The 22589-nt window shown below is 40.4% G+C and overlaps 2 protein-coding genes across 2 annotated transcripts; one reads left to right on the top strand and one right to left on the bottom strand.

The window, feature by feature from the left end:
* Positions 1 to 3008: 3008 nt before the first annotated feature.
* Positions 3009 to 10524, top strand: FBXL21P (Putative F-box/LRR-repeat protein 21). Its single transcript, XM_009560733.2, has 6 exons — positions 3009 to 3111; positions 3686 to 3826; positions 5317 to 5738; positions 7097 to 7219; positions 7876 to 8047; positions 9371 to 10524. The coding sequence occupies exons 3-6, from the start codon at positions 5394 to 5396 to the stop codon at positions 10012 to 10014; spliced, it is 1284 nt and encodes a 427-aa protein (XP_009559028.1). The 5' UTR covers positions 3009 to 3111; positions 3686 to 3826; positions 5317 to 5393; the 3' UTR covers positions 10015 to 10524.
* A 1940-nt stretch (positions 10525 to 12464) lies between these two features.
* LECT2 (leukocyte cell derived chemotaxin 2) lies at positions 12465 to 17939 on the bottom strand. Its single transcript, XM_009560743.2, has 7 exons — positions 17839 to 17939; positions 17224 to 17356; positions 16198 to 16358; positions 15516 to 15686; positions 14680 to 14794; positions 13954 to 14105; positions 12465 to 13457 (listed from the first exon to the last, which is right to left on the bottom strand). The coding sequence occupies exons 1-7, from the start codon at positions 17882 to 17884 to the stop codon at positions 13267 to 13269; spliced, it is 969 nt and encodes a 322-aa protein (XP_009559038.2). The 5' UTR covers positions 17885 to 17939; the 3' UTR covers positions 12465 to 13266.
* Between the last annotated feature and the right edge of the window lie 4650 nt (positions 17940 to 22589).

Here is a 22589-nt window from a genome sequence, read left to right as displayed (position 1 = left end):
TCGGCGGGCCGTGGCGTGGGCAGGGAGGCTCCGGGGCTCCTTGGCCGTGCCCTTCCCCGTTCTCCTGCGTGCAAGGCAGGGCTTGGGGGGGCTGCAGGGAGGGCTTGGGGGTGGCGCAAAGGGGTATTTGGGGGTGCAAAGAGGAGTTTGGAGGTGCAAAGGAGGGGTTGTGGGGGTGCAAAGAGGGTTTGAGGGCGCACATGAGGGTTTGGGGGGTTCAGGGAGGGTTTGGAAATGCAGAGGAGGGTTTAGGGGGTGCAGGGAGGGTTTGAGGGGGTGCAAAGGAGTGTTTGGGGGCTACAAGGGGCATTTTGGGGGTGCAAGGGAGGGGTTTGGGGGAGCGCAGGGGAGGTCTGGGGGCACAAAGGAGTGTTCGGGGTTTTAAAGGAGTGTTTGGGGTTTCAAAGGAGGATTTGGGGCACTGCAGGGCTCGGGTGTGCTGCGGCTGCTGGCTGGAAAAGAGTGTTTTTTTCCATTATAGAGCTTGATTTTGGGGTCAAAACAGTCTAGAGAACCTGGAGGAAGAGGTTGTGTTGCGTGGTTTTTATTTTCCTGCTCTGTAAGGTTTGGGTGAGCCCTTGGGAGAACTTTTATAGAGCCGCAGATGTGTCACTTGGTAAAACGAGGGCAGTCTCGGGCGTTGTTTGTAGTCTAGAGGTTGTTAAAATAGGGGTGGCTTTCCTTAAAAAGTAGAGTGTCAGTAGAACACAAATAGCTAAATCTTGTATTCCAGAGGTTGCTAAAATAGAGGTGTCTTTCCCCAGAAAGTAGTGCGTCAGTAGAACATGAATAGCTTAATTTCATTGCCTAAATAACTGTGGCAATGCCTTTGTATTTCTTCAGCTAAAACTAATGCAAGCAGAAGGATCTTCAGCTGAATGCTGTTATTTTTAGGTCTCTCGGGTTTCGTCGTAAACATGGTAAAAATGTGATGAATCCCTCGAGAGGGAGGCTCAGAGGCTCAGTTTGCAGAAAGATGAGGGTTGATTTTAAAGAAAAAAAACCAAACAAGCCAGACGTTAAAAGATTGCTCTGTCCTAAAGGGAGGAAAAGCTTAATCTCGGACCACATCACGCTGAAGGACTAGATCTTCTGAGACTTAAGTTTTAAATGTATTTTTAATCTGTGTTTTGAAACTTAACTCAGCAGTGGAATTGTAGGCTGCAGCAGCTTTTCAGCACTAACTTCCCTGTGTGCAGTGTCTGCTGCTCTCATTCCCCAGACAGGCTCTGAATTCCTTAACTTTGCGAGTGGGTAACCTTGATACTTTCACTGAATTTCTGTGATTTCACTGTGATTTCTTAAAGACACTCTGGTTAATGTGACAGGTATTTCAGCTGATACAGGCAGATCCATAAATGCTACTTTCCAAGTGTTGGAAAGCTGAAGCGTAATTATCACGATGCCTGCTTTATCCCAGTGATTTTCTAAGCTTCGTTATCTGAAAGGTTTTTTATTTCTCAGTGACTTCACTTGTTTGCTGCGTTTTATTTTATTAATTCCTGCAGAATTCCTGGTGTTAACTGAAAGGAGAATCTACGAATTGGAGCAAGCAGTTATTTCTTCGTGGCTTGAAACTGATATGTTGGGTTATAGTAATAAAACCTTTTTAGCACTGGCCTTGTAGCATGGGAGGCAGAGAACAGCTGCCAGGTTAACTGAGCTGCTGCTGACCACTTCTCAGAATCCCTTACTGAGACCCCATGTCATGGGAGAGATTTTAACATCTTAATTTTACCCGAAGTTTAGGTACTGTTACCAGGCTAAGCTGCAGTAACAGTTATTTATCTTTAATCTTTCTGGATCCCTGTTGATTTTTGTGGATTTGAGTTTCTTTGAGTAGGATAACATGCAGCTGTGCAAAATACTTGATTGTAGGATATTGAGGTCAAAAAGTTTATAGAGGAAAACAGCTGTGAAGTGTAGAGCACCAATATTTGATACTTTGCTCTACGTGGAGGAGGATATGAATAGACTTGATAAACCTCATCGGTTGTCAAAGTTTCATGTCAGCAGCTGTGTCACTGCTGCCTGTGGTTAGGAGGAAGCATTTGACTGATTTAGGTAACCAGTTCAAATCTTTGTGAATTTGGGAAGCCTGCTGAATGTTGTAGCCAGTCTTTATTGGCTACACTAATAGAAATGTATTTGACACATATCTTAATATAAAAGGATCTTACTGTCCTTTTCTCAATTTTCATCTGTTATATTACTATTAACAATTACTTTTCTTGCAGGCACACTGAGAGTGTTGGGAAGAATACTGAAATCCTGAGTTTAGAACAGGTGAAAGGGTAGACCCTCCCCACTCTTGTGTCCCGTGATAAGGTTGTCAAGTTTATTGTGAGGGAGATTTTGGTTACTTGGTGTACTTTTGGTTTTTTTTTTTTGCTTTTGTAAAATCAGACAGTGATATTCTTGGGGGTGTAAAGCTTTGAATGATTCTTTGTGGTGGAACACAAACTCCTCTAGGAAGTAATATTAAAAGAAAACAGCGTGGAGGGAGGCAGGGGGCTTTTGATCAAAGACACCCCTGATGCTGTCGTTTGTGATAGTTTGTACAGACTGTCCTCTGCTCTCTGGGAGCTCAGGAACAGGGAGGAGGCTGCAGGCTGGGTGGTTTGTTGTGAGGGACTGCAGCTTCTGGCTTGCTCGCTGCCATGTGACTGTGTTCCCAGGACTGTGCTGGGTCGGTGACTCACTGCTGCTGCACCTTTGGTGGTAGGAAACTGTGCCGTGTGGCCTCTGTTTTGATCATCTGTCCAACAGGCAGCCATGTCAGTGAAGGGGAAAAGGCAGGAAGAAACGTTTTGGGTTTTTCTTTCTCCCATTTTGCCTGACTCTTGGTTAACATTAGTAGTTTTAGACAATGTTGTTTACGAAACTTCACTGCTAATGGTAATGATAATGCAAAAGTTCATGTTAATGTGTTCTATCATTGTTGCATGCAAAAATACAAAGTTTATTTTTTAAAAAAAATTAATCAAGGGTTTTGTGGCATTTTATCTGGACAGGAGGGGAAAGCAAGACAGATGCTTGTGAGTGCCCCATGGCTGCACCTGCCTCAGTTCATTCATTTATTGCCTATTGTAACTTGGAAGCACTCTTTAGGTAAGAAAGCTGCTTCAAAATATGTCATGTCGTTTATAAACTTGCACTTAATATACTTCAGTGTTGAATCTTTACAGTGTATCTTGGTGTTTTGTGCTCTCACTTATGTTATTTGTGTTCTGTCACTCTAAACCTATGTTTTATGTGGTAGAAACTGGCAGCACTTTTTCAGATTCATTTTATGTGCTCTGCAGAGTTAGCAAAGGGACAGTGCTGTTTCACATAATAATATGTAATGCTTCTAGACTCTGTGCAATAGAGGCCTCCATAAACTGGAAACTTCTTCAGATGCCATCTACAAACAAATTTACTAATGTGAATCAACTTTCTAATTATAGACAAGCATCACCACGCTGCAATTACATTTTCTGATGTGCAAGCTGAGCAACAGCACAGATTTTGTTGCTTGAGTTTGCTTTTGCTTAGGACACAGGCTGCTTCTCTTGTTGTATTTGTAATTAACACATAACTACACTTGTGTTAAAATTTACAACTATAAGGCTGAGTTTAGTCCCTCCAGTGGGACTCCCAGACGTTGCAGAACAGTTTTCTCTTTCGGTCGGTGGCTTCACAGGTCAGCTTACCTTCTGGGACCCTTCCCTGCCTTCTGGTTAAAGAATCCACGCACGCATACAGGATGACTCAACAGTGGGATGGATGTTCAGATGCCAGAAAGTTACCGATAACTTGACAGGAACTTCCGGATTCTTTGGAGGTATGTGCACATGTAAAGCTCTCATTGAATACCACCTGGATTACATCTCATGGACTATAATTTAGTTAACTTCAGTTGTGTTTTAAACTATATACTGTTCGTGGTTTAAATATTCAGAATGAAATAAGCATTCACATTGTCACAGGAAATATTAGGGCTTCATGTTTGGTAACAACTTTGTGTTATGTAACAATTGGAACCTTTTTCTGGCTTTGCACTCCACAGTGAGTAATATAGTGTTATTTTGCTAGATTTAAAGCCTGCAGTATAGAATACTAAACCCAGAAATTGTAGAGTTGCCAGTTTTAAAAGGATGTACAAGCAGCTCTTGATTAATTGGCTAATTTTTTCCCACTTGTCAAGGAATTAACATACTTTCTTTTCATAAAAATGGACATACGCTTTCATATTAAACACCGCCTCAGCCATACAGATCAGATTTTATAAGTTGTGGGAAATATCAGATACCCTTTTGATAGGATAGTCTGTGTTTTGGCGGCAGTTAATGAATTTGGGTTTTTTCCCCCCATAATGAAGATACTATGGAAAATTTTCAGTGTAGGAAAAGCATGCTGTGAGGGTTGCTGTGGAAGGTTGTTCAGTAAAAATGAAATGTTTTGTTGGTTCTTGAGGAATGCATGGTTGCTTAGAAAATTTCAGCTTCAGGCTGGTTGGGATGAGATAGGGTCTGTCTGAACATCTAATTAGGACATTTGAGAAGGGGCTTCATCTCACTATAAAATGAAGTGGCACTTGAAATGGTTGAGAGAGTTGTTGAGAATTGACTGAGTAACAGAATTCAGTTTAGAATGGGCTTGAAGAGATTGCACTGCTTCAGGACATGAAAGCAGAGCTTTTCTTTATGCTGCTCTTTTTGAGCTCTGGCTCGTGGCAAATGTTCTTCAGTGAAGTAGATTTATGGAATTTGCTGTACTCCATGATCGCTGTCCTTTTCTCCTGCTGCAGACCAGCACGTGGACCTCATTCACTTTACCCTGTTTTGATAAGTGGCCTCTGAAGTGTTTTTTTGTTAGTTGTACAAATATTTTTCCTCTGCTTGCTTGACATGATTTAAAAACAAAAAAACAACAAAGCAAAGCAGTGGGAGAGTTGGGCAAAGCTTTTGAATCTGACTCTTCTAAACATGTCTATTCCATCATTGTTTAAAAAGGGAGTTTATTAATTGGGTTTGTAGCCGATAAAATTCTTCTAGGAATAATGAGTAGATTCTATAGTTTGTCTACTGAGTTCCAATGCATACATACACAATTTGCTACTACTAAACTAAATTGCTATTAAGTACTTCTTTTTCTTTTCCCTGCAAAATGTTTGATATACTGTGAAATACTAACACATGAAACTACACTTGGTAAATAAACCCATGTTCTCCAGATTCAAATAAAGTTTACAATATGTCAGGTATTGAGAAAGTGGGTCCTTGCTAATGTCTGTGCTCTGGAGATTGACTTATGGATATACTTTTTTTTCAGAGACCAACTGTAGGTGAGAACTTTCAGGAAGTTGTGCAGTTCGAATACACTGAATCATTGCAGTACCCCAAACTGTCATGATGAAGAGAGCCAGGCAGAAAGTTGTGGCTGAAAATGAAGCTCCTCAAACATCGCAGAAAAGCAAAAGACAGAAGACTCGTTTGTATGGCTCGATGGACTGGGGGAGCCTTCCACACCATGTTATTCTGCATATTTTTCAGTTTCTGCCTTTAGTAGATCGAGCCAGGGCATCTTCTGTTTGTCGAAGGTGGAATGAAGTTTTTCACATCCCAGATCTCTGGAGGAGATTTGAATTTGAACTTAGCCAGCCAGCTACTTCTTACCTAAAGTCCACACATCCTGATCTCATTCAGCAGATTATCAAGAGACATGCTGATCATCTGCAGTACGTCAGCTTCAAGGTAAGCCTTGGATGAATGGAGGCTGCTTCTGTCACATTACTGTGCTTAGTGAATGCAGGCAGCTTCTCTGTGTTGGCTGGGTCAAGTGTTGTACCCAAGAAGTCTTACATTTAAAAGTGCAACTACTACTCCAGTTTATTTCCACACACGCACATGGTTTCCTTCAATTTTCTATGCTTTGGTCTCTATAAAGTAAAGAAAGAGTTAACATCATGCAGTGCAGTGCTGAAGATTGAATGATACGTTTTCAGAATATACAGAATACGTAGTTTCTGTGAATCTTTGTTAGCGGCAATCTGAGTGCTCAGCAGATTATTGTGCAGATAATTATTTTGTACGTGTGAAAGCATTTGAGGAAATAAGTTTGTCTTGTGTGTATAATTTATTTGCAAAATAGAGCTATACATGAAGAATTACTTGAAATTTTAGAACCCTGCTTTGAAAAAACTATGGGTAAGGGAGAAAGATTCTTTGCCTGTAAATTCAGGTAACTGACACATAAGTAACAGTAAACTTGATTTAAATGCAGGCTACGTTTGTGGTCTCAAGACTGCATTAATTCAGACAACTGTCATTTGAATACTTGGTACACTTCACTCTCTTTATCTGAGAAGATCACAAGTGGTTCACTTCTAGCAGACACTTCTTGGAGGAGGCCATAGTTCTATGCTGTGAAGGAAGAGCAGAAGAAAGCATTGATATTAAAGCTAGGGTGAAACTCAGAAGCTGTTTTTTCTTTGCACCGGTAGCAGTTTTGCATTTAGAGATACCATGATTTGCTTGCACAGCAGTTCATGGATAATCAGGTATTATATACCTGTAACTTCTACACTTCATATAACTGATTATATTGATTTGGCATTATAATTTCTTAATGCAATTTTAATGCTTTTTCAGCTGCTCTCTTGTCATTTCTGCTGCTCCAGAGAAGGAAGGCGAGATGTAGTGATTTGTCCAAAGTTAGTCGTCAGACCTACAGATAAATTGAGAATCAGTTCATTATTCAAGATGCAAAGGTGTTGTCCCTGCAGGTAAAATTGATTAGTTTGTTGGAGTATAGTATCTAGACTTTATTAAATCTTTGTTATGCTCTAAGAGTTCACAATTGGCATTTAGAAGAAGGTGTATAACAGCAATACTAATTAGAATTGTTTAGGAAGGCGTGAGGTTATTTGAAGGATAGGCTTACTCTTCTTGTTTTGTAATTTCTTATTAATGTTGAGTTTTGTCCCTCTGGTAAATGCAGTTCGGTGCGGTACAGCAAAGTGGGTGTGGATCTTGCAGTCTTGGGTGTCCAGGATGCTGTTCTCTAAAGAATAGTAATGAATGGCTTAATGATTTTTAAATTGCTTTCCCAGGTTGATAGTAGTACTGAGGCAGCAGAAGCAGCCTGTGACATCCTTTCTCAGTTGGTGAACTGTTCTATCAAGACACTGGGGTTGATTTCTACAGCAAAACCAAGCTTCATGAATGTCTCTAAGGTAATGGTCTACAAACTAACTCAAGTGACTTAATTCACTCTTACACCACTTTTAGCTTTTGTATTAGAATCATAGAACCACTTAGGTTGGAAAAGGCCTTTAAGATCGAGTCCAGTCGTGTTGTTATTCATTTGATGGCAAGTTTTATGAAACAGTGGTATTTATTGGCATATCTTCTGTCGTCTTTAATTTGTGGTGTCCATTAGTATTAGGAAAATAATTAAACGTTGAATCCATTCATTAGCTTTAGTAGTGTTGGTGGCATAGAGATAGGGAATCATTTAGAAGGTCACAGCAAAATTATGTTCTGGAAAATAAAAGAAACACTGTTTGTTTTTTTTTTTTCCTGCGGATAGTTTAGACTCGTTGCTGTGTCCACTTGCCTCTTTTATTACAGTGAAAAGATAAATCAGAGTGGATGAGTTAACTGCTAAGTGCAAAGTTGGTTTTTGTCACATGCAGCAGCTTATTTACAAACAGAGAAGAGACTTCTTATGCTCCGTCCAATCAAGCCTTTCTTTATTATGCAAGGACAGTACCTAAGAACTGGTTATCTTCATACTTTCTGTTCATATAAGACTTGAGGTTTAAATGCTGAAGTTCTACTTATCTTTTATTAAGATTTTTTTTTCCCCTCCTTCACTTTCTTCAAACAGGCTCACTTTGCTTCAGCTCTGACAGTGGTTTTTGTAAATTCCAAGTCATTATCCTCAGTCAAGATAGATGACACACCACTCGATGACCCTTCCTTGAAGGTTCTTGTGGCTAACAATAGTGATACTCTAAAACTGCTGAAAATGAGCAGCTGTCCTCATGTGTCACCTGCTGGTGAGTAGTGAATGCATACAAAGAGTGTAGTAATAGTGGATCATAAAACAATAGCTTGAAACAAGTTGTTAATAACATTTCTAGTGCTTTTTAGAATTGCTTAGCAAAGGCCTTTTATTGACCTGGCCTTGGCTTTAAAGAGTTGGCAGGGAAAGAAGAGTGTCTATCTTTGTGTTACTGAATGAGTTGAATTAATCAGGGTACAAGTGCTCCTCACTCGACTGTATCATCTAGAATCTTGGAGATGTTTTTTCCATTCTTAGCTGCTTCAGTGCCTCTGGAAGGCATGCAAAAGTAGTACAAGCCTTTAACGTGTATTCCAAGGACTTTTTTGATGTTCGTTGCCAGTTCTGTGTAAGGGTAACCAAGTGAGTGATGCTTAATATGTGCAACTTCATAAACTTAGTTAACTGACATTCTGTGGCAACGCAGGTGCAGAGACCTCAACCTGTTAATCAGCTGTTGATTAGTGAGGTAGAGGAGGTAAAAGCAGTTGTCAGTAAGTGGTTTGCGAGGTGCTGTGAGTTTAACTTAGCTTGAAAGTGCTAATACATAAAAGTTCTATTAAAAAAAACCCATGGCATATGTACAAATGTCAAAAACTGGAAGTTAAGACTGTATTTCATTTCCTGCAGTGCCCTCTTGTGTCCAGATCCGGGAGTGTGAACTTGTGCATTTTAGCACTGGGGGGTGAAGGGCTCACTCTCTTCAAAATACAGGCTTGCCAGCGAGTTCAGGGGGCTTTTGGGTCCCTTCTCACTTACCTTTCTCCTGAAACCTTGGTGCCAGGGAAAGGGAATCCTTTGTTTGCTCTCTTTCCTTTATTATTGGAGAGTCTATAAAAGGTGGTTGAATCTGTGTACTTTGTATTCCAGCAGGTTAAGAGCAGTTAAATTGTAATTCAAAGCAGTGTCTGTTTTGGCTTAGTTGTTAACCTGGGCTGCCGAGTCATTTAAATAGAATGCTTAGATGAACGTTGAAGGGAGGAATATTGGGGCAGGGAACAGTGGCAGCTTCAGCTGAATATTACCTGATTTCAGATGTGTCCTCAAAGCTGAGGAAATTCTGCAGAGGGAAGGGCAAAGAGACAGAAAGATATGCAGATCCAAGATGAATGTGACCAGCTTGCTTCTTTTACTGATGTTTGTGGCCAAACCCTGTAAAAGGATGTGGAGATCTAGAAATTGATCACGTTTTGTATTTTTTTTTATATCGGCATGAATACTCAAGCCAATAGCATTAGTAGTTCTTGGCTTTACAGCAAACAACTGTGATTATATTCAGAATTCATTTTACAGAGCAGTGTTTTTTGTTGTTCCTCAGGAATTCTTTGTGTTGCTGACCAGTGTCATGGACTTAAGGAGCTGGCTTTGAACTACTACATACTAAGTGATGAACTGCTGCTGGCTCTTTCAAGTGAAAAACATGCTAACCTTGAACACCTTCGCATAGACGTTGTGAGTGAAAATCCTGGACAAGTTGAATTTCATACTATTAAAAAGCAAAGCTGGGATGCTCTTGTTAAACACTCCCCGAAAGTCAACATAGTGATGTATTTCTTCTTATATGAAGAGGAATTTGATGCTTTTTTCAGAGAGGAAACTCCTGTTACACACCTGTATTTTGGTCGTGCAGTAAGCAAAGCAATGTTGGGTCGTATTGGCCTGAACTGCCCAAGGTTAATTGAGTTGGTTGTGTGTGCTAATGGACTTCAACCTTTGGACGATGAACTTATTCGGATTGCAGAGCACTGTAAGAACTTAACAGCAATGGGACTTGGGGAATGTGAAGTAACTTGCAGAGGTTTTATTGAATTTGTAAAGATGTGTGGAGGCAGGCTTACCCAGCTTTCAATAATGGAGGAGGTTCTGATTCCAGATAATGATTATAGCTTGGAACGACTTCATCTGGAAGTCTCCAAACACCTTGGAAGAATGTGGTTTCCTGATATGATGCCATCATGGTAAATTCTCTACGCTTGTGCGTAAACTAGTGGCATCAGGGTCTTGCTTTCTATGCAAACAAAGAATTGCAAAAATGAAATTTGAAAACTTGTTTCCAGGTCTGAGTTTTTCTACCTTGATAGCCCCTACTAGTGTAGCAGTAAAGCGTTCTGGAATGCTAATGGTATATTGAAATAGGAAATAGATTAAGTGTACTTAACGCTGCTGAAAGTATGTCTGTGTTTATAGGTGCTTCAAACTTCAGTGAAGTGGATTTTCTCTACACTTCGGTTTAAATGTTCCATTCACATTAATGATTTTTTTTTTGTCTTTGAGTCTTTCTGATAGAGTCAGAAAAGGACTAGAGAAGCTTTTTTTTTCGTTAGGAAGTCTAACTTTAAGGGAAACTGGATACAACTTAGAGTTCAGAAAAAATGTACTATTTGTCGTGATGCAGCTATTTTTCAAAATCTTAATGTTATAGATGTAGCAGCTCGTATATTAAAATACTTAAGCTGGCCCAGATTACTGAGATTATATCTTAAACTCATGCCACTATATTAAACTGTTGTGGTAAATAAGCTTATGCTTACAAAAAACTTTCCAATTTTAAATTGCACTTTAAATAAATTCTGTCAGCTTAGATAAACTGTAGACTGAACCGTGCAATATATTGGTTTTCTCTCTGTGTTAAATGGATGGGGAAGAGACTTAATTAAAATGGGTGAATTTTAAAGTTTGGATCTAGGTTGATTGCTTTGGTGAATAACGAAGCACTTTAGAAGCTTTTGGAAGGTTTGAGGGTTTAAGTCGTTGATTACGAAGATTGATGTCTAAATGCTGTTTCATACTTTCATTATTAAGAAATAAGGAGGATCTCATAAATGTGGCTACTGAGAAGGAAGGATCAAATGGAATGCAGTTGTCTTTGATCACTTTCTATCTGGAATCAAGTATTTAGAGCATTAAAAAAATTATTTGCCAGTTAGAGGCTGAAATGACTGGTGGTCATCATGCCTGTGTCTTGCAGAGCTGTGCTGTAAGACCCTGTTTCTAGAGTTGATCCTGAAATTTTTAATTCAGGACCGTTTTAATACTATTGCTATTTGATTTTTGAGGAAGATGATCTTTTTTTTTAATTTCTTTATTTTCTTTAAAGAGGAAAGGAATGGTGAGTTGATGGGAATTAAAGTATGGTTTTTTGTGTTGACATTTTGCACAATGTAACCTGAAATGCATTGTATATAAGTCTAACTGTACTTATTTTCATGCTGTAGTTGTTCTGTCTTCCTATTAATAATGAGAAGTCTGTGTTTGGTTTGCTGATGGCATTTGCCACATCAGGTGAAATGTCAGTTTGTTCCACACTTACTGCTTTACTGCCAAAACAGCGGCTAAAGGGTTAAACCACGTTTGTCTTCAACAAGACTTGTTCTGGTTGCAAGCTACAGGGTTTAAGGTTATATGTAATGTATGTCTGAATCAGCAATGCGATATGGCCTGCTGCCCAGTTAAGAAGCATCTGACTGGTTACTGGCACCTGTTACCCCAACACTTGCTTCCATAATCAAGAGGATTAAAATTGTATTTTAAACAAAAGACTGAAGTACTTCTAAACAGTATTTGGTTTAAGATGTATGGTTTGATTTAAATGTAAACATAATAAAGTGATCTGATACGTACACTGATAGACTCCTTCTGTGTCCTGTTAGGCAGACTTGTGTCCTGTTAGAAGCCATGAACTTAACAGACCTGGGGAGAGGCAGTAGTGATGTTTAACTCTTGGATTATATGAACTAGTCATTGTCACTTCCTGTTCATGCCTCAAACATAAGGATTTTTAGCATGCTGAAAGTGTGAAATGGATTGTGGACAAGTCTTGTAGATGGCTGGTAGAGTCCTAGAGTCCTTAATATCTCTCTAGCCAACAGAACTGCATTAATGACGTATCAAACACTGACTATGTACAGAAATAAGAGTTCAGAAGCAAGCTAGTCAGATTCAGAAGTTAAAATATGCTGCTTTGAATGGTGTCCCTTTCTCTCTCCCTTTTACCAAAGCAGCTTGTCGGTGAAGCCATGAATGTTAGATTGCTCCAGCTCTCAAGTTTCTAAAAAGATGGGCCTGCATTTCTTAACGTGAAGTTTTATGTGGTGGTTTTTTTTGTGCATTTGCTCTACTAACTGATCTTAACAAGTAAGACAGTTGATTAACAATTGATACTTGAGTGTATAATTAAATGCCAACAAATCCTATGCATTAATCTCGATTGGAACTAGTGATACTTCACTGGTAGTTTGGGAGCCTAATTTTAATTGAAAGATAACTTCTGACATTAAGTTAACGCTGAATTTTAGTGTTGGTATATGCATTGTGCTTTGGGGACGTGTGTCAAAACACTGCCCTGTATAAAGCAGTGCTAGTTCTTCTTTTCCTTTTTTTACTTCATGTCTTCCTGAATGGCTTCATTGGAGGTATTGCACTTGGCAACAGCCTGAAGGCATCTGCCTGCTCCTTTTACTTCCCACTGTCCCTTGAGGAGCTTGTGCTCAAGCTCTGCATGTGGTAGCTGAGGCAAATTTTGTCTGTTTTAATGGCTTTTCCTGGTTTCGCTGCCCTGAAGACACTTTTTAAAACCCTGTCTCTAAAGCACGTAAGGCGATGATGCAGTTTGTAAGAGTAACTAAAATCCTCCAAATGGGGTGCAGAATTTTTCACCTCATATGCTAAAGAGATTTGTAAGGCTGCTAAAACGTAGGAGTTCCAGTGAGAAGCTAACAGTAGTGCATTTTTTTTCCACCACATGAGGGGGTGGGTGAGCCAGCCTCCAGGCTTGATGACTTTGCAGACTCCTTGAGAAAGTTTATAATTTGTCATTGCTAATTTTCTGATTCCCTTTTAAATGCATATTCCAACTAAAGCTTAAAACTTCCTTCCTTGTGTGGAGTCCCTTTTGCCATCCAATGGAAACGCTGTTTCTCTTCATGGCCTGTGAAGTATTTCAATAAATTTCCCTCTAGTTTTCCTCTAAATTCCTTCACAATCTAAAGTAATCTTGAGCCAAGGGGTAGTAAAGTTTGTTAATTGGCTTAAGGTAGACAATCCACAACAGTTACAGGTACTTATAAAACAGTGGCCTTATAATGTTAGCATCTTGCAATATTATGTAAGGCTGAAAGTATTGAATCAGTACCAGTATAAACTGTTGTGCGAGAGAAGAAAAAACAACTTTTGGATGCTGAGATGAATTTATTTGGAGTTTACTACATTTCCATTTCACTCTTTGCGCCATTTCCCCCTTTCAAGATTGCCAGTAGGATCTGAGCGATCACAGTTCTCAACGTGAATATGAGATGTGATTCCAGGAAATACTCTTTGCATTGGCAGCATTCTCCCAAGGACTTGTCCCTTGGAAATTCTACCGTTGTATCTGATGGGATGGATGCAGAGTAGTTTTACACAGGAACCTGGTGAGAGCAAGAGAAGGGAAAACATCAGATGACTGATAAAGCATTTGTTCTTCTAACTGTTCCAGAAACATTAATGTTGTCCTTTCCATTGAGATAGCAGCAGTGGAAATGCTAACAAAGAAACTGTGGTAACAAAAAGAGATGGTGGCTGAAGTTGTTGGCTTATGAAGGAAAGCGTGAAGCAGACTGGAGGTGAGAATTCCAGAACTCCCTATGTTTTCAGAGTTTTCCCTGCATTGTAATTTGGGCTCCAACCTCAGTACTCAAAGAGAGAAAAAATAATAGGTCCTGCATGTGAGATGTCACCTCTTGTATATAAGTGTGGGTGTCCTGTATTTTTACTCTTAAGAGGAGCAAAAGGTTCTGCGTGTAAATAGATAGAAGAGGCAGTGTTTCAAATGGATACTTTGCTTAACTACTTGGGCAGCTGCAAGGTAATGTGGCCTACTTGAACTCAAGGCAGAAAGAGATTAAATGAAAAATTGCTATTTACCTTCTCCCTCAATTTGGACTCCGTCATCAATGGCATTTCCGTTGTGGAAGAATTTAATGGGTCCAGAGAGCTTGCCAGAAAAGGGAGCATACACAGTTGCTCCATCAGCACAAATGACATCCACACCTTTGTGCTTTCCTTTACCGTTTTGTCTGAAACCAAAAGCGTAATTAGAGAAGTCTCTGGTCAGGCCTAACATTATATAGAAAGCAGTCAGCACACTACAAGACCTGGAAAAGGGTTGTATGTACTGAGTGTTGGCAGAGCTGACCAACTGAAGAATCTGTAAGAACGTTTTTTGGTGTAAAATGTAACGCCATGTAGTGTTGATGATCTCTTAAGGTGCAGTTTGCAAATTGGAGAAAAACAGTGCTTCCAAGTCTTTTGGTAGAACCGTAGAGACCAGAAATGTTGGTTGGCCGGAAGCTGTAGAGGATGTCAAGTCCAAGCTTCCACTTGAGCCAAGATTGTTCCCAACACCACGTCAGGTCAGGCACAGATTAGTCTGAGTCATAAAACCCTCCAAGCACAGAGGTTTTATGAACAATGTGGGTACCTTGTTCTGGTGCTGCATTACCTCTCTTATTGAAAATGTTGCCCCATGTGCGACTTAAACCTTCAATGCGGTAATTCTTACGTTTTTAAATCTTAAACTAAATAAATTCTTATTCTCCACTCTCTTTCAGTGGAGCAGCAACAAAACCCCATGTGTTCCACTTATGGTACCTTGGAGCTCCGTAGTATCCGCAGCCGTATCTGTCACAGCCTCTTATCTCGTTTGTAGGATTCCCAGAGCATACTACTGCCCAGCGACTGTCTTGTTGTGGCAGTGGCAGAACAGCTTTGAAATACAGAAACAGAGCATATCAAAAGTAGCTTTTAGGTTCTTTTTTAAGTGTTGCATATTTGTAACTGTGTTTTAATTTTAATTAAGTAGGAACATACTGGAATTATATCCCATGCATATAGTTGGATATCTCTTCCACAAAACTTGTCCAGAACATACAGCTAAAACTGGATAGTAATGTCTCTAGAATAGGGCTATCTCATATAGGGAACGTGCTTTAAAGACAAAAATTCAAAGAGACTATCACAGTTCTTGGAGTGTAAACTGAGAGATGTGAAAAGACTCAGTTTTGTTTCTTATTCTCTGCCCAGGCTGATGGGACTGGACTTCTCAAGTCCTCTCCAGTACTACCAGTGTAGTATTTGTATTTGCAAAGAATCCTCCTAAAGTCTGCTAAGATGCAATAGTGAACGCATTGTTAATAGTTGAAAGGGTACAGAGTTGTCTGACTCAGTTTATTTTGAAGATTTAATGATGTGTCACAGCGAGGTAAGAAATTACTACTTGATAAGCTGATATATTCTTCCTGTAACACTATCTGCGTCTGTATTTATAATGCAGATACTCTTTTAGATGATGCTGTCAGGGAAAACCTAAGACAGAGGGGACTTGCTATTTCATATTGTTGTCCGTAGTTGAAATTAATTGGTAATTTAATTTTCATTCATTATTGTACTTATTATAGGGTTTGTATTATTTGGGGTTTTTTTTTTACCAGGCGTAAGTAGATGAGTAGGATCAGAGTGGTCACAGTTCTCAACGTGGATGTGAGAGATAATGCCAGGAAATACTTTTTGCATTGGCAGCATTCTCCCGAGCTGTTGCCCTCTCTCGATTTGGCCGTGGTATCGGATGGGGTGAATACAGACGAGCTTTACACAGAAACCTGGAAGAGATGGGAGAGGAAGCGAGGTCAGGAAAAACTGGCTTCTTGGGGTGAGCAAGAAACTTTCTGTGCTAGCGTGTTACTGGAGGCTGTGATGGAGAAATGTAGTTGAGGCACCAACAATCCTAAAATCAAAATTCCTTACTTTGCTATGAAGAAGAAGAAAAGAGAGAATTGGAAAACAGGAACAGAAAACATCCTCTACGCAAAACTGAGGGCATATTTCTGATATTTTATTTTCACTGTTTCCTTTTTTTGATTTGGCGAAGTTGTTTTCCTGCTACCTGTTCTCCAGCTCCTTTCTGCTCTTCTCTCCAGGAAAAGCATAGGAAAAGAGAACATCCTGCTGCTGCTGACTTAACATATTTCTTAGTTGTGCTTCAATGTAGGAACTAGAAAGAGTGTAAGATTATTCACCACTCTGTCTGAATTGAAGAGCCACAAAAATCTTACTTGAGTAAATCAAATAGTTACTCATGTAGGCCTCAACATATCTGCTGTTATTACTTGCCTGATCCCCTGATCTGGACTCCATCGTCGATGGCATTCCCGTTATGAAAGAATCTAACAGGTCCGGAGAGCTGGCCGCTAAAAGGAGCGTACACTGTCGCTCCGTCGGCACAGATGACATCCACGCCCTCATGTTTTTTATGCCTGCCTTTACCACTGTCCCTGAAAATGTAAATATGTCATTAGAGAAGTCTGTCAGGCTTAACTTTATGTCTGGGTAGACAGGTTAACACATATCTGAAGCTTGTCTGACAAATTTTTTGCATCTGCAATGAAATGGAAAAGAAATAGTGGCTTTAAATCATCTTTTTTTTTTTTATTGCAAACTGTTTATATTACTCCTACTTTCTTTAAATGCAGATCTTAAGCATATTTTTAATTTTCCCAAGGTCATGGGGCATTTAAAGCTGTTACATAAAAGTATCCCTGTACTACCCAAAATAAATCTGTTCTGGTGCAAAATAGAATCTTATGTTTGGCATTTTCTCCTTTACAAATTCAGAAGTTGCATGGTGAGGACAGACTCTTATAGCACCTGGTGAAAGAAGACAACAGGAAAATGTAGGGAAAGCAGGAGTCATTCTATGTATTTTAGAGAAATATAACCTGTTATGAGGCGTTTGCTTAAAGACAACGATGCAGTCAGACCTTTAGCTTGTGTAAGGTAAGATAATTAGCTTTCTGTAAGCTGTTGTTGAATGTTAGTTAAGTATCTAGTCTATAAGGAACAAGAATAAGTGACAAAAATCCTCGAAATACGTTCCATTTCCTTTACTCTGGCTGCTAATTTGTGTAATGCTCTCGTTCCTTCCCCCACGCATCAGGCAGCAGCAGTGGTATCACTGCAGTTCTGCAAGATTGCCAAATAACAGCCTGTAAGTGAGTAAGGGGTCCTGCAGACAACAGTCTAATCTCATTCTGATGTCAGATCTGGTTAAACTCTACTCTTTCTCCCATCTGAACATTTGATTTAGGAAAGCAACAGCAAACCCTGCTGCTCCAGACACCCGATGCTCTGCTGCGGTACCTGTCAGCGCCGAACTGGCCACAGCCGTATCTATCGCAGCCCCGGATTTTGTTGGTGGGATTCCCGCTGCAGATCTGTGCCCAGTGTCTGTGTTGCTGTTGGGGTGGGTGAGCGTCCAACTCTTTGCCAAAAACTTGATGTGTAAGAGAAGAAAACAGGGAAAATTCAACCATGTTCTTAGTACAGTACAACAGAAAGTGTTAAGGTGAAAACTAGATAGTTTAGGTGGAAGACATGAGCTCATGGGAGTTTATAATTCCAGAAACTATAGGTAAATAACATTGTATATAGCTATATATAGAACATGCTATACAGATGTAATCCTCTTTTTCTTGAGGTCTTATTTTAAGGTACATACCCTAAAAAAAAGCAAAGCTATAGATAAATATTTTTAATATTTGTGAAATAAGTCAAATTATTTTCACTTTCTTCAAGAAATCTTTAAACGATTTGTGACTAAACACATCTAATTCCGTATTTTATAATAGTCATAACTGTACATTAATATAAAACTGGACTGAAAAGGCAACATTGGTTATTTTTGAGCAAATTTAATTCCTTAGTGTCTGCCTAAAAGCAGTCAAGGCCAACTGCGATATTGCAATCCCAACTCACCAGTGGACACCAGGCTGACCAGAGCGACCAGACTGAGAGCTGACATTTTGTGGCTGCTTCAGCGGTGTTCTTTGATCAAATCAAAGACGTTTAGAAGTAGCTGCCTGGGGTATTTATCTGGTTTTGAAAGCCCGGGTCTCTTCTCTTGGCCAATTGGTCTTGAGCAGAGTGTTACAGCTCTGGGCAGGTGGTGTTGCCATATTAGGCACTGAGGATGTCTACAAACTCTTAACAGTTTTTAGAGCTGATTGGGAAAGACGGATAAAATAATCAGTCTCTTAGCACACAGATGGAAATGAACAATCCCACATTTCAGGAAGCTCCGTTTGAACTGTTTCTTAACATCTTTTCTTCTCCCTCCTGAAGCAAGAGCATGCTTAGGCTAAAAATGGTAGGAGCCAACGATGTGGTCCAGAGGACTGAGTTGGAGGGAAAAGATGGGCGAAACTCCACAGCAGATGTAACTACTTTGTCCTTTACTACTTGTTCCAGGTGTATGTGCCCATTAAAGCTTTCTAACAGAGTGACAGAGAACACATGAAGGTGTTATGCTTCTTGTAGCATGAGTATTCACTTAGGCTAAGAAACGCAGATGCTTTTGCATGGAAACATGTAACTCTTTTTTTTATTCCTGTTCATCTGAAATTATCAACCAGCCTGGGATTAAATCCATTAAATCTCTTCACTGAATCCCTAGTTTTTGACAACTAAATTCTTATTAAAACCTCTTCAAGTTCTGAAACAAACACTTGCAAACACAAATTACACGGCATAACTGACATGGAGTTAAAAAATTAAAATGGTTCATTTGGTATCTGCTTTATTTCAGCTGTTGTACCCTTAAGCAGGCTCCTTAGTGTCCCTTTTAACCCTTCAATTTGAATTTTCTGCATGGCTTATAGAAAAGTGTTAGATTTTCATCATGGATATACCTTAGTTAATACAAAATTCAAACGAGTCCTGGTGCTGTCACAAACTATTGGATATTCTAAGTTACAGAAACCTCCGTAAGATCTGCAGGTTTTATTCAGAGGAGAAACAGATGTCTCTCTGTCCCACTTCTGGTTTGTAAAGAGTATCAGTACATCATGTTTTCTGAAAATCTCCATGGAACAAGCAGCTGGAGACAAATCTTTAGCTTGGTTCCAAGGATTTTTGTTGTTTTTTTTTCATATAACCAATATTTTAGCCCTCCCTGGGGTTCTTACAAGTGGCTTTTTACCCCTGCTGCTTTCTCCCCCTTTTTTTCCTACTTTTTTCCCTACTGGAAATGAACACATTTAAAAATAAAGACTTTATTTGGATGGTACCTGACCATTCCCAGTTGAAGAACTGGGATTTCTCCAATAATGTTCTGTCTCAACCGGAATTTATTTCTGGTTTAATCCTGCCAGTTTGTATTTTACGTATCTGATTATATAGATTTTACCTTGGTCACACATGCCTTGAAAAGCTAACAATTTTTATAGACTTCTGTGAACTCTCATGTTCCTAATTTTACCGAAGAAGGTGTTGCAGCAGCTCAACCCACCCTACAAGATCTTGTGAGGTAAAGGCTGAATGTAGAGCCGGCCGAGTTGGTGGACACGAGGAGGAAAGCACAACTGTGTTGTAGGTGCACAGACATTGAAGCAGCTTTTCCCCGAGTCCTGTTTTGCAGTCTGGTATTTTGTAAAATGGCTCTAAGCTATCCATTCTTTGCATTTTTTTCCATCTCCTTGCTCTTACAGAGCTGACTCCAAGTTGCTTGTAGCTGTGTACTTTATATTTTCTCCATAACAGATCTTAACAGCCCTGTATCTTGCTCTGTTCTTTTTAATACATGTCAAAATGTCATTTGCTACAATAATAGACCTAATGCACTTCTTGTAAAGTGTTCTTAATAGAATAGTTTTCAAGTATATGGCATTGCAGCTGAGATTTCCCTGTGTTTCCTGGGTTAGCTGAGAGGTTCAGACCTCTCACCTTGGGTGTGAAGAAGCTCTGAACTGAAGTTGGTGGGATTCCCGTGTTGAGCAACGGAGAAGTTAGTATAATAGTTGGTAGGTGCTGTTGTGAAAGACAAACTGGCCACTTAGCACACGCTAACAGAAGTGAGCTGGCATTGCACTGTTTCCTTCCATGTGGTGGGGAACGGGCGAGGGAGTGGAGAGGAGTTACCAAGAGCAGGTGGGCTGACCTGGGAAACACTAACTCCTTTTTCTAGTGCACATGGTGCAAGTTGCCCATTTTTACCCTTTTATGCCACCAGTAACCACCATCAACATTCACCCACAAGTCAGGGCTGGTTTCTCCATTGCTTCCTTTACACGTATTTTGGCTCATTAGGAGCCGACAGTTGCTATTTGTTCAGGTTTTGGATCACTTGATCAGGCTAAATAAGACAAATTTTGCCACAACAATTAATTAAGCTTTGTCTACATGGCTTATATTGTAGTATTGTTGGAAAATCAGCAGGTTGCGCTAGCTGATCAGCCAAAAGGCATGGTCGGTAACGTTTTAAGCAGACAGCACGCTGCAGAGATCCGAGTACGTTGCCTCTCTTTGCTAAGTATGAGCTGAAGATGAAGCTGAAGCTGTGCTGGTGATTGGTATTCTGATTGAAGACCCCACCTCGGGTTTCTTTTGCCTTTGTAATTTACTTGCTTACCCTGAGTTAGGCAAGTTTTAGTGGGGAGGATGGAGGAATTCAAAGAAAATAATTTTGCTACTGGTGTCCTAACCTGTGTGGAGGACAAAGTTCTTGCTGAATCCTCCAGAGGCTCTTTAATGCTCAGGGAATAGAAGGGAATACATAGTGTAGCTTTGGGCTTAAGCCAGGACTTCCACAGTTTGGGGTCCCAGATTAAGTCTCTGTCTGAGACCTTGTGGTGCAAACTTATAAAATGAAAGAGAGAGCAAACAAAAAGATCCTTGCAGAACCGATGCAGAGAGAAAAGGAATTCTTCACAGCCTGAGACTGCCAGCTCTTTCCTGAAAAGCCTTGTTACCCCAATTACTTCCCCCAGCACCCTTTCCCCTCACCTTGAATATTTCTAGAATTGCGTATTTTACCAGCTCTTTATTTCCTTCCCAGAGTCAGCTACAAATTCTATTTTCCCTTCTTCTACAACCATTTTTTTTTTGTTTAACCAGACTGAAAAGATAAAACTGGATTTACTTACACTGTTTGCCCCAACTGCTCTGTAACCTGAAAGAGAAAGTGGTATTTACTTTTTCTTCTTAGCCATTGGGTGACACTCCCAGCTAACCCAGGGGTTTTAGCATTTGCCCTTTACCTTTGCCTTTCAGACACCTGCTGGAGCATCCCACATCCCTGCACCAAAGCTGGCAAAACTCAGATTAAATAATAGCTCCAGGAAAAGGTTTGTGAAACAAATCTATGGGGAAAGACCAGAAAGTACTGAGCTGTTGTCATTAATGTCCAGGTGAAAATGTCACTCACGGAGGAGCAGAGTTGGTGAGTTGGGAGCAGCTCTGTCACATAGCAGGGGGACCACGAGTCCTTGGGGGTGGGCACTACCGTGTGGTCTCTCCCAGCTGCAGGAGGGCAGGATGCTATCCCGAGGGCACAGAGAAGACAGGCTGTGGTGTCTCAGTGGTTTTTTGGCATCCGTGTTCCTCTCAGTGCCCTGGTGATACTTCTGTGCTCTGCTTTAGAAAGGAGGCGATGGGATCTTCTGTCCCTGATGGTTCCTGATGCATAGGACAGCTGAGGGAGGGGAAGGGAGACAAGTGTGACCCAGGGAAGAGCTTACCTGTCTTTGCTGGAAAAAGAATAGTGTTGAAACATGTTTTCTGTCCCATACAAAGACTAAAACAAAGTAAATATGTTAATTTTGTAGTAGAGTGTATTAAGGCTGGAGGCTCGATGCCCTGCTCAGTCTGCAAGGGCAGCTCAGCCTTCTGTTGGGCTTTGCTTGGAGAAGTGGGGGCTTGATTGGGACCTTCCTGTTTCAAATGGGAGAAGCTGATAACTGGGTTAAAAACTGAGATTTTAACCGAGCGAAACTCAGGTGGAAGTAAAAATGAACAAAAAAACTTGATCAAAACTGCATAACCCTGAGGAATTTTGCTGAGATGTTTCTGTTCTCAGCATAAGGAAAAGCTCTTTTCACAGAGCACTCAGTTGATCTGGCTCACCGTCAGTGATGGTTGCTATCTGCCCTGTGGGATTGGGTTGTATATGTATACAACACTGATGTTTCATCCATAGCAAAGCTGAAGTGGTTCCTGGGAAGGTGAGTGGCACACAGCAGGTTAAGCGCTTTTCAGGGATGTAGCAAATATCTTTCTGTAGATCCTTAGGAAGTACAAATCTGCTGTCAGGACCACCGCTCAGCTCCCACTGAAGCAATTTCCCTTCTCACCCAGGGCTGCAGTTGTGTCAGTAAAGAAGTGAGGCTGCAGCACTCGTAGAGCCCTTTTAGCCCCTGTAGCATGTTGGCAGCCTTGGCCTGAAGAGCCCTGTCCTATTCACAAGAGTTTGTTGTCCCGGGAAAGACTTCAGCTGATTCACTGATGGAAATAAATGCCTCACATGGACAAAAAGAAGCCTGGGTGTGCCAAGGCAATCCTGAAGCAGGAGTCTGGGGAAAAGGAGCGAGTTCCTTCGTTAATGTTGTTTTATGTTTGCAGTCATTGGTCTTAGGAAAGATTTGGGTTTTAGCTTTATACAGTTTTTTTTCTCCCCAGCTGCATTAAACAAAAGAGAATGCAGCACAAATTCTGAGACAGCACCGAAGAAAATC

Source organism: Cuculus canorus, chromosome 14 (assembly GCF_017976375.1).
Source record: "Cuculus canorus isolate bCucCan1 chromosome 14, bCucCan1.pri, whole genome shotgun sequence".
NCBI lineage: Eukaryota > Metazoa > Chordata > Aves > Cuculiformes > Cuculidae > Cuculus > Cuculus canorus.
The sequence above is the reverse complement of the archived record's forward strand: the minus strand, read 5'-3'. Positions and strand labels throughout refer to the sequence as shown.

What these genes read in the sequence shown, in the direction of transcription:
- FBXL21P (XM_009560733.2), top strand. Translation starts at nt 5,394, where the DNA reads ATGATGAAGAGAGCCAGGCAGAAAGTTGTGGCTGAAAATGAAGCTCCT. An exon ending in TGCAGTACGTCAGCTTCAAG is followed by an intron (nt 5,739 to 7,096) that starts GTAAGCCTTGGA and finishes TTGCTTTCCCAG; the next exon opens with GTTGATAGTAGTACTGAGGC. An exon ending in GCTTCATGAATGTCTCTAAG is followed by an intron (nt 7,220 to 7,875) that starts GTAATGGTCTAC and finishes TTCTTCAAACAG; the next exon opens with GCTCACTTTGCTTCAGCTCT.
- LECT2 (XM_009560743.2), bottom strand. Translation starts at nt 17,884, where the DNA reads ATGTCAGCTCTCAGTCTGGTCGCTCTGGTCAGCCTGGTGTCCACTG. An exon ending in GGTCAGCCTGGTGTCCACTG is followed by an intron (nt 17,357 to 17,838) that starts GTGAGTTGGGAT and finishes TTACACATCAAG; the next exon opens with TTTTTGGCAAAGAGTTGGAC. An exon ending in TACTCATCTACTTACGCCTG is followed by an intron (nt 14,795 to 15,515) that starts GTAAAAAAAAAA and finishes TGTATTTCAAAG; the next exon opens with CTGTTCTGCCACTGCCACAA.